Below are 14952 nucleotides of genomic sequence, written 5' to 3' on the forward strand. Positions count from 1 at the left end.
CACTGAGGTCCAGCACCGAGGGCCTTCTGGGGTTTCCCACCCTATGAGAAATGAAGTTACAGGGAACCAGGTAGAGGGCCTTCTCAGTGGTGGCACCCGCCCTCCTAGCAGAACGCCCTCCCATCAGATGTCAAGGAAATAAACAACTACCTGACTTTTAGAAGACATCTGAAGGCAGCCCTGTTTAGGGAAGTTCTTAATGTTTGATGTTTTATCATGTTTTTAATATTCTGTTGGGAGCCGCCTAGAATGGCTGGGGAAACCCAGCCAGATGGACAGGGTATCAGTAATAAATTGTTGTTGTTGTTCCCCTAATTCTTCTTCTGGGAGCGGAATGCTGAGTCTGCTTTTCTGTACCCAAGAAAAATGTGCAAAGGCAGCCCCAGAATATTTTAATGTGCAGATGAAGGCCATTAATCAACTCAGCACCTTCCTGCCATAGAAGAGCAGCCCTGCTTACAGGGGCGGCTGGGGGGTGCCATCCCATAATGCATTGTGTAATGAATGTATGGGGGTTGATCGTGCGTAAGTTGCCACCAGTCCTGGCTAGGTAGCCTGGTTAAACCTGGCTGGCTGGACAGCCCTTCACTTCGTGGCTGTTCAGTCGCTAGCAGAATCCGTCAGTGGGCGTTTCTTAAACTTCTTCCAGCACAAAAGCTCTCTGACGCCAAGTCTACGCCTACTTTCCCTGCTCGGAAGTCTTCTGCGCAGGGTGGGTGTGGGCAGAGGAGGACCTGTGCTCTCCCCGCTGGTCTCCAGCGAAGAGTCCTGGAGACCCCTCTCCGATTCCCCCAACCGCCCCCCTTTATCCCTGGTGTTACGCCGATTTCCTTCCCCAGCCGATGAGTTCCCTCTCTCCCTGCTTGGCCCTTCTCCGGCATTGCTTGGGAGCCCTGCCTCCACTTCTGGCTCCGATGTCAGTTCCCTGACACATTGCGACACGCCATTTGTTCTGTTGTGCCTGGGTCCTGCTTGAAAGTTTCCTACTGGCACCTGGTTGGCCTCTGTGAGAACAGGATGCTGGATTCGATGGGCCACTGGCCTGATCCAACAGGCTCGTCATGTTCTCATAGCATATTCCTTCTCCCGCCTGGGAACTCTAGTTTATTTAGTGTGCTGCATATGCACCGTATTTTTCGCTCCATAAGATGCACCTGGCCATAAGGCGCACCTAGTTTTTAGAGGAGGAAAACAAGGGAAAAAATATTCTAAATGAAACTGTGGATGTATGATTTTTGTGGTTCATGCTGTGGCCACAGACATGTGTTCTGATGGTGAATTTGGGGTGACCCAATGTCAAAATCCTGAGGATCCATGGGCTTTTACCTCCCCTCTCCCAGGCAGCCTATGCAAGCGTCCCTTATCTCTCTTCCGATCCCACCGATCAGCTGTTTCCTTTCAGCACTCCCTTCCCTCTTGTTTGCCTTAGTGTCTTTTCCTTAGCTGGAGCAGTTTTTTGCTCCTCCTTTTCTTCTAATTTCTCTCCTTATTGCTTTAGTCTTCCTGTTTCCCCCCTCTGCAAGTTTGCTGTCTTTACCTCCCCCCTCCCAGGCAGCCTCCTTTATCTCTAGCGTCCCTTATCTCTCTCCCCGATCGGCAAACGGTCAGCAGCTTTGTTTCAACACCCACTTCCCTCTTTCAAAAACAAAACAAAACATGATCTGCTTTTTGCCCCTGGGCAATTCGGCTCCAGGGACCACACATTCGCTCCATAAGATGCACAGACATTTCCCCTTACTTTTTAGGAAGAAAAAAGTGTGTCTTATGGAGCGAAAAATACGGTAGTTCTGTAAGGGATAATCTACAGCTTCCACGATTCACTTTGGGGTGTTTGTGTGTTCTTTAAATGTGTGGTGTGTAATGCAGCCCCAAAAGTTGCAGAAGAGCAAACGATGAATGACCGCACCCTGACATTGGCTCATCTAATACATGTGGATAATACAGATCTATTAAAATAGGAAAACGGGCGTGATTGCAGGCACAACACAGCCTCTTGGTTTCCCGCATTTGCACGTTATCTCATTTGAATTGACTTGCATGATCCACCTGTGTTCAGCTTGTCAATTTCATTGCATTTCGAGCTGAATCTACCCACAATCTTGTTCTCCAGAAGAAGTCATCGTATTGAAGTCGCTTTGTCTCTCCAGTAAAAGGTAAAGGGACCCCTGACCATTAGGTCCAGTCGTGGCCGACTCTGGGGTTGCAGCGCTCATCTCGCTTTATTGGCCGAGGGAGCCGGTGTACAGCTTCCGGGTCGTGTGGCCAGCATGACTAAGCCGCTTCTGGAGAACCAAAGCAGCACACGGAAACGCCATTTACCTTCCCGCTGGAGCGGTACCTATTTATCTACTTGCACTTTGACGTGCTTTCGAACTGCTAGGTTGGCAGGAGCAGGAACCAAGCAATGGGAGCTCACCCCGTGGTGGGGATTCGAACCGCCGACCTTCTGATCGGCAAGTCCTAGGCTCTGTGGTTTAACTCACAGCGCCACCCACATCCCTTCGTCTCTCCAGTAGGTTGATATTAAATTCCAATGCTGGGAAACTGCAGTTGGTGCAAGACACGCCAGCCCAGTTGCTGACAGGAGTGAGGCTCTTTCAGCTCAGAGATATGCACTCGGCCAAGTTCAAGGTCTTCCTATTAGTAGACAAAGCCCTTAACATATTGGGGCTGGTTTACTTGCATGCGTTGCCCTATATCTGTTGCCCACTCGACCACTTTGATTTGCAGTACTGGAACTCTTACAGGTACCACGTAATACTCATTCAGCTGTTATAAGAAATAGATATTTCAGTGTGGCAACTGTAGATCTCCCTGCCTGTTGACACCAGGCAGATCCCTTTGCTGTATGCTTAAAACATTTTCCTTTAGAACACCTATGGCGCTGTGGGTTAAACCACAGAGCCTAGGGCTTGCCGATCAGAAGGTTGGCGGTTCGAATCCCCACGACAGGGTGAGTTCCTGTTGCTCTGTCCCTGCTCCTGCCAACCTAGCAGTTCAAAAGCACGTCAAAGTGCAAGTAGATAAATGGGTACTGCTCCGGCGGGAAGGTAAACGGCGTTTCCATGCGCTGCTCTGGTTCGCCAGAAGTGGCTTAGTCATGTTGGCCACATGACCCGGAAGCTGTACGCCGGCTCCCACGGCCAATAAAGTGAGATGAGTGCCCCAGAGTCGATCACAACTGGACCTAATGGTCAGGGGTCCATTTACCTTTATCCAGACACATAGCTGCCAATGTGTTTTTCTCTTCTTCTTTTTTACTGTTGGTTTTCATTAATTTTTTTAGTGTTAAACTGGTATTTTTACTAAATAATTTTAGTATTCCTTGAAAACTGCTTGGAGGTTATAGCAATCGCATGAAATAAAAAGTAAAATATAAAAATAAACATGGGCGTAGCCAGGGTTTTTGTTGGGGGGGGCAGAACCGATATGATTGGTCAGTTAAGTATTTCTATTGTTTTCCCTTATCTGGGAGGTGGGGGAAGCTTCCCCCCTACCCCTCCCTTGGCTATGCCCATGAAAATAAACCCTAAAATAAAACAGAAAACGTTGTACCCAACTGAGTCCTCCGCGCTAGACCTGCTGAGATTAATGGACCAAAGGCTATCATGTTCTACTTGTCTAACACTGGAAACGATCCAGCTCTTCTTTTTCCTAGCTGAACGTATCTGTGCACATCTTAGGGTACCTTTTTCCAATCTGGGTATACACCCTGTTCTGAAACAGCAGTTTTCATTTCGTGGACTATTTTTTTAAAAAAATACTTCAGTCAAATGAAATCGTGGGCAGGATTCGAGATAAAAGCAGCAGCAGAAGAATGATAAAATAACTGTACTAGAGAAACTTTGTGTACTGGATCGAGATATAATGCAGTAGAAAAGGTTTCAGGGAAAACTCTGCAGAAGTGGGGGTGGAAAGTCAATTTATGGAACTATTGGGTATGAAGATTATTGTGAAAATGCTTGAAAAAATTATACAAGCAAAAGAGAAAGAAATAGCAGTGTTAAGTGGTATGCGAAGAGTTGGAATGAAATAAAATGAAATAAAAATCATAAGACAAAAGGAGAATCAGCGGTACATTCATGACCAGATTGGAAGAAATAGCCAGTCAGAGTGGCTGGGGAAACCCAGCCAGATGGGCGGGGTATAAATAATAAATTATTATTATAATATTATTATAAATAGGTTGGCCACTGTGAGAACAGGACGCTGGACTAAATGGGCGGTGGGCCTGATCCAGCCGCGTTTTTCTTCTCTTCTTGAAAGGGAAGTTGGGGAGGAGGGGGGGACGCCTCCCAAGTTAGAAAGGATACGCGCTTGTCCGGAGTCCTTGGTGGGCCGTTTGTGAAGAACGAATTGCCGGAGTTGGCAAGGAATTTAAAAGACAGAGAGGCTGGTTGAAGCAAAGGGGGCGACCTCGCCTTTCAGAACGGGCTGAATGCGCAGGAAACGGTCGGGGGTGGGATATAATAGACCAGTCCCCAGAAAAGAAGAAGAAGAAGAGGGGCTTCCAATGGATCCTTAGGGGGCGCTTTTCTTCGCTGCTCTTGGGAAGTTTGCAAAGCCAGCGGACTGGGGGCGCCGAGGCCTCGCGCGCTCGGCGGGGTCCCGGGAGCTCTCCAAACATGTCCCGTCTCTCCCAGGCCCGGGCGCGCAGCGAGCAGATGGAGGCCGGCGCAGCGGGGCAGGCTCGCCGCATTGAGCCCGGCACAATGGGACCCCGTCTCGCCTGCTCTTGCCGCCTTCCTGCGGGAACCTCCTCGCCGCCCGGCTGCTGGTGCGCGCGGGGCCCGACGGGCGCTTCCGAGACGCTCGTCCATCATCCGGCGCGCCCCTGCCAAGTCCCATTGACGCGCCTGGAGTTTTTGGCACGGACGGCGCGCCCGATGGTGGCGCATTGGGGCTCGCCTCGGACGCGCAATGGGGGGACCCGGGGGACTGGGAGGGAGGGAAATTTAAAAATGGGGAGGGCTCCCCCTCTCTTTTCAGCACAATCTCTGGCTGTTTCTCTCTCTCCCCTTTCAAATGCGCTTCCCCAAGGACGCGCGCAAGCTTCCCTCGCCCGGGCGCCGTGCAGCCAGCACGACGCCGCACCTGTTCCTCGGGCCCGGCGAAAATGCCAACTCTCTTGATGGATTGCCAAGCGGCTTTGTGCAAATATATATACTCCACAGTGGGATTTTTTAAGGGGGGGGAGGATAATAAGGCTTGGCTGGTGCAACTGGCCCCGTTTTAACCATGCTTGGTTCTTTGATGATCCGGCTTGGGGAAAGGGCGGGTGGACCCAGAGGTTGTGCTATTCATTATTATTTTTTTATTTGTGGGTGGTGCTAAAAGGTTTTATTATTATTATTTATTTTTCGTGATGGAATGTATATAGAACCGAGAGAACAGCTGAAAAGTAAAAGACGAAAAACCCAAAGTATAAAATAGAGGCTGGATAGCTCAGTTGGTCAGAGTGTGGTGCTGAGAACTCCAGGGTTGCAGGTTCGATCCCCGTATGGGGCAGCTGCTTATTCCTGCATTGCAGGGGTTTGGACTAGATGATCCTTAGGGTCCCCTTCCAACTTTACAATTCTGTGATTCAATAATTCTATGATTAAGCAGTTTCACGTGGGCTAAAGTAACAAAAGTCCAAGGAAAGACTATCGGTGTTATTGGATTATCAAGTATAGATTTGCCACAGGCATGGGAGACTTCATAATGATGGTTCCATTGTATATGTAAGAAAAGGAGCCAAATCATATTAAAAGTGCCTGGAGGTTCTAGCGCTTGTCGAAATCTCGAATTAGGCATAATTTTCCCGATTATAGATGAATTCTAAAATATTTTCTTGTTTTCTGATATGGCTTGGGAAAAGAGCAGGTGAAATTAGAGATTATATTATGATTGGAATTAATTATAATTAGTATTAGTACTAAAGGAGCATCTCCATTCCCCTCGTTCAGCCCAGACACTGAGGTCCAGCTCCAAGGGCCTTCTGGTGGTTCCCTTGCTGTGAGAAGTGAGGTTATAGGGAACCAGGCACAGGGCCTTCTCAGCAGTGGCACCCTCCCTGAGGAAAGTCCTCTGATCAGATTCATCAAGGAGAGAAACAACTATTTGACTTTTAGAAGACATCTGAAGGGAAGCTTTTAATGTTTGGTGTTTTATTATATTTTTAATATGTGTTGGAATCTGCCCAGAGTGGTTAGGGCAACCCAACAAGATGGGCAGGGTATAAATAATAAAATTATTATTAATAATAAATTTTCTGCTGCAGCGGTACCTATTTATCTACTTGCACTGGCCTGCTTTTGAACTGCTAGGTTGGCAGGAGCTGGGACAGAGCAACGGGAGCTCACCCCATCGCGGAGATTTGAACCACCGACCATCTTATCCGCAAGCCCAAGAGGCTCAGTGGAAAATGGCGTTTCCATGCACTCTGGTTTCCATCAGAGTGTTCTGTTGTGCCAGAAGCAGTTTAGTCCTACTGGCCACATGATCTGTCTGTCTGTGGACAAACACCGGCTCCCTCAGCCTGAAAGCGAGATGAGCGCAGCTACCCCATGGTTGCCTTTGACTGGACTTAACCATCCAGGGGTCCCTTACTTTTTTACCTGCGCTTCACCAAAAGGTCCTGGGCCAGCTTACAACAATTTAACTTTCAGAATTAGAAACAGACAAGGTGTGACATAACTGGGCTTCTGAAGCACCACAAGGGTGCCGCAGAAATAATATAGTTGGTTAAGGGAGCCGTGGACCCAAAAAGGTTGAAAACCACCTCTCTAGGAGGTTTCAAAACCGGACTGGCAAGGGGCGTAGTCTGGTGTGAGAAGGGCCAAGTAGTTGGGCCTGGAGGGCCAAATCTGTGCCTACACCAGCCCCTGCTGCTATTCCACCAAAGTTTTCTGCTGCAGGCATGTGAGATGATCAGGGAAGACAATGGCATGGAGCCAGCCACTGTGATCGCCCATCACAGAATCTAATTCTTCCTTCGGATAGATCTTTGTAGAAAAGGGGCTTTGTGGAAGAACGTGCGAGGAGGGCGGGCGAGCTGATACAACTTGTTTCTTGCTGTTGATAATGTTCCTCTGTTTCCTTGGCCTTCGTGAAGTAACAGATGCCAATCTGGTTTCCGTCATTTTTTATTCTTTTCTTTTTTTACACGTTGCTTCTGTTGGAGGAGAAGTCCTGGAACATTTACTTGGCTGCCGTAAACATGTTGGCTGACAACGCCCCCCCCCCCCCCCCCGATTTCCTTTCAGGGCAAGGCATTGCTTCCGCTGTGATCTGTCAATTTTCACAGAAAAACATGAGCTGAGGGAAATTGCAACTTGGCTGGTCGCCTATGGTGCATTAGAACGCCTCTCTAGGCAACCAGGGGGGAGAAAAATCACCATCAAATACAGGAATGAAAAACCACCAGAAGTACCACAGAGGCTAGCTAAAAAATAGGTCTGGGAGAACAGAAAAGTCTTAAAACTGGCAGTGCTCGTGTCTCTGTGGGCTCTGCTAGGTGGGGCATTCCATAGCTAGGGACACCGCCACCAAAAACTCGCTCTGGACTTCAGAGTGATGGAGAACACAGAGAAAGGTCTCCTTAAGGTTCAGGTAGGTACATAGGCTTGACTACTGCAATGTGTTCTGTGTGGGGCTGCCCTTGGACTTAGATTGGAAGCCTCAGTTTGTGCAAAATTCTGCAGCTAGACTGTAGATGGGGATAAGCTATTGAGAGCATAGAACTCCAGTGCTCCTAATGCTCGCATTAATTTATGAGGCCCTTAACAACTTATAGGGATGCGGGTGGCGCTGTGGGTTAAACCACAGAGCCTAGGACTTGCCGATCAGAAGGTTGGCGGTTCAAATCCACGCAACGGGGTGAGCTCCCGTTGCTCGGTCCCTGCTCCTGCCAACCTAGCAGTTCGAAAGCACCTCAAAGTGCAAGTAGATAAATAGGTATCGCTACGGCGGGAAGGTAAACGGCGTTTCCGTGCGCTGCTCTGGTTTGCCAGAAGCGGCTTTGTCATGCTGGCCACATGACCCGGAAGCTGTATGCTGGCTCCCTCGGCCATAAAGCGAGATGAGCGCCACAACCCCATAGTCAGCCATGACTGGACCTAATGGATGGGGGTCCCTTTACCTTTACCTTTAAAAACTGAAATCCTGGGGGAAGTCCACAGGCAGTCCCATATGGCTCGGTTGCATGGCTCATAATGACCAGAAGCTGGGCATTCAGTGTTGTATGTCCAAAGCCTGTGGAACTCCCACTCCCATGAGATTAGGCAGGCAACTTCCTAGCTGCACATCAGGCACACGACAAAGGCTTTTGTATTCCAGTAGGCGTTTAAAGGCAACATTTGTTTCATGGTGATTTTCTTGCGTTACTCTGTATGGTTTGCCTGATGCACACTGCTTGCAAATGCCAATGATGAAACAGTATATCAACACCGTAAGCAAACAAATAGCAGTGGAGGGATTCTGCTAAGTTTGAACCCTTCTCCCTGAAATACTAGATTTCTAAATGTGAGGCATTTACGTTAGTTTTCTAAATGCAAAGCATTTATGCTAGATTTCTAAATGCAAGGCATTTGTTGTCATTTGGAGGCTCATTCCATCAGTGTGAAGGAGGTCACAGTCCAGGCGCAGGTTGATTATCGCTAGGCTTTCGATTTTGGGAAGGCCAGGGATTTTCCCTCTGGAGTTTGATTTTTCGCTCCAAGGTTGGATGCGTGAGTGACAAGTCGGGTGGCCACCTGCTTGCCATCTGCTGCAGCATCTTCAACTTCCTGACTTTTTTCCACTGAAGGCAAGCCAGCTGTGCAGCACAGGCAGGCCGGGAGTGCCAACCAGATCTGGCAGGACAGCCCCGATGTGGCAGGGTGCAACAGCTGGCGTGCAGCAATGCATTATTGGGAGGCACCTCTGCACACACAGGGTCACTCTTCTATGACAGGGAGACGCTGGGTTGATTAATGGCCTTCATTTGCACATGAAAGCATTCTGGGGCTGCATTTGCACCTGATTCTTGGGTGCAGGAAAGCAGACTCAGCATTCAAAGTCTCTGTGTTTGTGCTTGTGTGTGTGTCCAATTTTTCCCACCAGGAAAATAATTATGGGAACTGTTGTTGTTGTTGTTGTTTAGCCGTTTAGTCGTGACCCCATGGACCAGAGCACGCCAGGCACTCCTGTCTTCCACTGCCTCCTGCAGTTTGGTCACACTCATGCTGGTAGCTTTGAGAACACTGTCCAACCATCTTGTCCTCTGTCGTCCCCTTCTCCTTGTGCCCTCCATCTTTCCCAACATCAGGGTCTTTTCCAGGGAGTCTTCTCTTCTCATGAGGTGGCCAAAGTATTGGAGCCTCAGCTTCAGGATCTGTCCTTCCAGTGAGCACTCAGGGCTGATTTCCTTCAGAATGGAGAGATTTGATCTTCTTGCAGTCCATGGGACTCTCAAGAGTCTCCTCCAGCACCATAATTCAAAAGCATCAATTCTTTGGCGATCAGCCTTCTTTATGGTCCAGCTCTCACTTCCATACATCACTACTGGGAAAACCATAGCTTTAACTATATGGACCTTTGTTGGCAAGGTGATGTCTCTGCTTTTTAAGATGGGAACTGTAGTTTTCCCAAAACAGAGCTTAAATGCACAGAACCCTGAACAAACCACAGTTCCCAGGTGGGGAAAGGAATTCCTTTCAGAAGCTAAGAAGAGGCTGCAGGATCAGGCCACTGGCCCATCTAGTCCAGCATCCTGTTCTCAGCATGGCCTAATGAGAAAGCCACAAGCAAGACCTGATAATAATAATAATAATAATAATAATAATAATAATAATTTATTATTTATACCCTGCCCATCTGACTGGGTTTCCCCAGCCACGACAGTGCTCTCTCTCCTTCTGTGGTTTCCAACAACTGGTTTTCAGAAACATTCACTGCCTCCAACAGTGGAGGCAGAGTAGACCCATCATGGCTAGTAATTTACCCCTCCCAGAGCTACAGCTCCCTTTGCAAACTACAGATCCCAAGATTCTCTGCGGGGATTCATGTGCTTACACACACACACACACACACTGGGCAGCTTCCAACACATATAAAAAACATAATAAAACATCAAACATTAAAAACTTCCCTAAACAGGGCTGCTTTCAGATGTCTTCTAAAACTTGTGTAGTTCTTTATCTTTGACATCTGGTGGGAGGTCATTCTACAGGGCGGGTGCCACCACCGAGAAGGCCCTCTGCCTGGTTCCCTGTAACCTCACTTCTCACAGGGAGGGAACCGCCAGAAGGCCCTTGGAGCTGGACCTCAGAGTCTGGGCTGAATGATGGGGGTGGAGACACTCCTTCAGGTACACAGGGCCAAGGCTGTTTAGGGCTTTAAAGGTCAACACCAACACTTTGAATTGTGCTTGGAAATGTACTGGGAGCCAACGTAGGTCTTTCAGAACTGGTGTTATAAGGTCCCGGCGGCTGCTCCCAGTGCAAGTCCAGCTGCTGCATTCTGGATTACAGACGTACCTCGGGTTACATACGCTTCAGGTTACAGACTCCGCTAACCCAGAAATAGTGCTTCAGGTTAAGAACTTTGCTTCGGGATGAGAACAGAAATCGTGCTCTGGCGGCGTGGCGGCAAAGGGAGGCCCCATTAGCTAAAGTGGTGCTTCAGGTTAAGAACAGTTTCAGGTTAAGTACGGACCTCCGGAACGAATTAAGTACTTAACCCGTGGTACCACTGTAGTTGTAGTTTCTGAATCCCCTTCAACGGTAGGCCCCACAGAGAGCGCATTGCAGTACACAACACTTGATTTCACAAACAGAACTTTACAAAAGTGTCTTGCGTGAACTCAGCTTGGGCTGACCACTGTCCTTCAGCCTAACCGACCTCACAGGGTTGTTGTGAGAATAAAATCAGGGAAGGGGAGAAGAAGGCTTGTGTTTCCTGAGCTGACAGGTGTCTTCTTCTTCTCTGGCAATCCCTCGTAGCCAAGTCAGATTGTCTTCCATGAACACGGATTTAACAGTGAGCCCGTAAGTGATTGTGGAGGCCAATTCTGGATCCACACATCCTTCCACAGTGGGGACGTAGGTTGATCACAGTGAGGGTTTGCCAAGCGTGCCTTCCTCCTTGCACGTTTCTCTGAGTTCGAGTGTCTTCAAAGCCCATGACACCTTTGGTAAAGGCTGTTCTCCAACTGGAGCGCTCGCAGGCCAGTGTTCCCCAGTTGTCGGTGTCCATACTACATTTTTTTAGAATTGCCTTGAGAGAATCTTTAAACCTCTTTTGCTGACCACTGGCATTATGCTTTCCCTTTTTTATAATTTTTTATTGGAAATTTTATTTACAACATAACACAAACCCCCCACCCCCCAACACAGAAATCCACCCCTTTCAGACACAAACCTAACAAACAAGAAGCATAATTTACAACAATACAAACAACCAAATAAAAGGCTTCCTTTATCCTGTTTCTGGCATCCTTATTTACTTCTTATAAGCTGTTTCCTTTATGATTAATTATTAAGATTTTTCTAATTATAACTTAAATATCCACAAAGTCTCCTGCAGACATTAATCGAAACAAGTCCAGGTATGAATTTTAGGACACTGTTTTGTGAAGTATTCTCTGTGTTTCCCCCATGCTTTTTGAAACTCTTGTCTAGTGTGATCTCTAATTGCCTCTGTTAATCTAGCCAGTTCAATATACTCTAACAGTTTTTCTTGCCATTCCTTTTTTTGTTGGCACAGTTTCTTTTTTCCAGTTTTTAGCAGTTAGGATCCTTGCCGCTCCTGTAGCATAGAGGAATATTTTCTGATCTTCTGCTGCTATACCTGCGTCCGTTTCTTCTACTGGCATTATGCTTTCCATTTTAAATTCGGAATAGAGCAGTTGCTTTGGAAGACGATCATCAGGCATCCGCACAACATGACCAGTCCAACAAAGTTGATGTTGAACAGGTGTACAGGTGGGAAATAAATGCAATTGGTGAACAGCAAATTGACACCCTGCTTCTTCCGTTACAGGTGAGGCACCTGGAAGCATGGCCTACACCAGCTCCCCCTCTGCCTCCACCATCTTTGCCTTCTGCCTCCTGACCGTCTGCCCCACGGACTCCCTGGACCCTGGGCCCGCCGCGCCCCCCAGCCTCCCCGAGGTGGGCAACAGCTTCCCAAGCCGGGATGCCTGGCTGCACCCGATGATACGGACCACGGCGCACCACCGCGGGCACGGCGGCCTGGGCAAACACGACCGGGCCCATTATGGCATGCCGGCGCCCAGAGGGGGTAGAGAGGGGCCCGGCCTGCGGGTACTGAGCCGGCTGGCATCGGTCGACGACCCAGGGTGGACAGACCGGCCCGCGGGCCTCCGGCAAAAGGACGTTTTCCTGGGCTTTGAGTTTCCGTATCCCGATCAGGAAAACCATGCCCCTGGGTCCGAACGGGTGAAGAAGCAGAACCGGGACCACAGGCGCCACAGCCGGAGAGACAGATTGAGGCAGCACAGAGGTATCCTTCGAGGGGTGATGGAGGGTTGCCTGTTTATATACGATACAATATATACGATATCTTTATTGTCATTGTCCCATACAGAACAATGAAACTGAAAATCTACATAAAACATTCAAAAACCCCTAAAAACTCTGAAACCCCATTTTAAAATACACTATACTATACTATACTATACTATACTATACTATACTATACTATAAAACCCCTAAAAACTCTGAAACCCCATTTTAAAATACACTATACTATACTAAAAAATACACTATACTATAGAGACCCCTCATGCTGCGTTTAGAACCAGAATTGCATTTGCAATAGGGAGGTTTTTAATATTTAATGCTGTACAGTGGTACCTCGGGTTACATACGCTTCAGGTTACAGACTCCGCTAACCCAGAAATAGTACCTTGGGTTAAGAACTTTGCTTCAGGATGAGAACAGAAATCGTGCTCCAGCGGCGCGGCGGCAGCAGGAGGCCCCATTAGCTAAAGTGGTGCTTCAGGTTAAGAACAGTTTCAGGTTAAGAACGGACCTCCGGAACGAATTAAGTTCTTAACCTGAGGTACCACTGTATCCCTCTTTTCCAAGGACAGTCCCAGATTTCCGGCAGCGGTCCCAGCTTCTTCTTCGATCCCGGAATGTCCAGCTTTTCTTTAGGATGTCTCTGTTTTCATCGGAGGGCATGCCACTCACTGCCTCTCAGCCTGACCTACCTCTCAGGGTTGTTGCGAGGCTAAAATTGCATTGCCCGGGTTGTTTTTCTTCCCCTCAGACGAGAACTGCCCATAAGAGTGGATCCGAGGAGCCCTGCTGGATCACGCATGCCAATGGCCCGTCGAGTCCAGTATCCAGTTCCCACAGGGGCCAAATTTCCCCAACAGACCTAGGAATCCAGATAGACTGTCCCTGGACTTGGAGGTTCTATAGGAATGTTAGAAGAGCCTGTCTGCTGGATCAGCCCTAAGGCCCATTTAGTCCAGCATTACTGCTTCTGACTGTGGAGGCAGAGGACAGCCGTTGTGCCTAGCAGCCATCAAAAACTTCCTCCTCGAAATATACTCAGAGTCAAGCGTGGATTTCATGCTCTTTATTCAGCTCATAGTGGTGAGGAGGAATGGAAGTTCCCCCAGAATGCCTGCTTTATATACATTATTTACACAACGGGCCCCACGTGATTGGCTAATTCCGGGGTTCTCCTGTAGGCCAATCAGGTTGCGGATTCACTTCCACCTGGAGCTGGATTGGGTGGCTCCTGTGGACCAATCAGACTGCTGCATTCTGGATCCTATTGTTCTAGGCCAATCAGACTGCTGCATTCTGGATCCTATTGTTCTAGGACCAATCAGACTGCTGCATTCTGAATCCTATTGTTCTAGGACCAGTCAGACTGCTGCATTTTGGATCCTATTCAGCTCAGTACATAACACTCCACCCTGCATTTGTCTAATCCTCTTTTATGGTTTGCTGGCAAAGCTCTTTCTGATCTCAAACAGGCAGCCTGTAGGGCACATGTTTAACAGAGTGCCTTTTCCTTCATGTTTTTTTTATTATTATTATTGCTTTCAAAATTAGTTTATGAAAGAGTTTACAATATAAAGAGGTGGGGGAAACAGCAAGGAACATCCTTGTAATATTAAGGAATATTAAGGAATATAGTAGACTAGATAAACAAAAATGAAATTATCAAGAATAAACACATACCAAAAAAGGAAAGAAAAGAACTCACAAGATGAGAACTGTCATTGGACAGAATGATTTTATTTATTTTTTGCTAATTTTCTTAATTACAATTTTTGGGACCCCGAAAATGGTTAACATGATAAATTATCTCCCATTATTTTTCATTCCTTTTTTAAAAAAGAAGCTCATTCTTGTTCGAAACCTTTAAAACTTTTTTCTTCTTGCTTTACCCATAAAATCAAAGAGATCTTGTTCAGTGTTGCAAAATCCTCCCTTTTGATTGGCCATATTTAATATTCTATATTATTTTAACGAATGTTGAATGTTATTTTATTTGCATAGCGTATATTGTATTATGCATATTGTCTGATTTATATGATGTTAGCTACTCTGAGCCCGGCTATGGCCGGGGAGGGCGAGATACAAATAAATTATTATTATTATTATTATTATTATTATTATTATATTTTAAAGCCATCCAAGCTGATGGCCATTGCTGCCTCCTGCAGGAGGGGGTTCCACAGTTTAACTGGAAAAGTATTCCCCCCCCCCACCCTGTCCTGAACCTTCCAACATTCAACTTCAACGCAGGAAGGGCGTTATTATTTTCTCTCATTACGACGCTCTGTATTTTTGTGCTTTTATATTGTAAACTGCCCCGTGATGCTCGGATGGAGGGTGGAATAGAAATTTATCAAGTAATAAAAAGAATAACGGGATGCCATCGGGTTCTTGCGCTATGAGAGAGGGAAAATAAACTTTTCTGCCTCCATTTGTTCTTTTCGCT

The 14952-nt window shown here is 47.4% G+C and overlaps 1 protein-coding gene across 4 annotated transcripts in view; it reads left to right on the forward strand.

Moving 5' to 3' along the window:
• Positions 1 to 14952, forward strand: part of DRAXIN (dorsal inhibitory axon guidance protein) — a 29791-nt gene that overhangs the window by 7664 nt on the left and 7175 nt on the right. The window contains exons 1-2 of one of the 4 annotated variants that reach the window (XM_079987171.1): positions 5222 to 5865; positions 12004 to 12486. In XM_079987171.1, coding sequence (XP_079843297.1) covers positions 5814 to 5865; positions 12004 to 12486 — 535 coding nt within the window. In that variant the 5' untranslated portion in view covers positions 5222 to 5813. Of the gene's footprint in view, positions 1 to 5221; positions 5866 to 6531; positions 7594 to 10850; positions 11002 to 12003; positions 12487 to 14952 lie in introns of those variants that run through there. The other 3 variants (XM_079987173.1, XM_079987174.1, XM_079987172.1) reach the window with 3 other exon arrangements.

Source organism: Podarcis cretensis, assembly GCF_951804945.1.
Source record: "Podarcis cretensis genome assembly, chromosome: 8".
Taxonomy (NCBI): domain Eukaryota; kingdom Metazoa; phylum Chordata; class Lepidosauria; order Squamata; family Lacertidae; genus Podarcis; species Podarcis cretensis.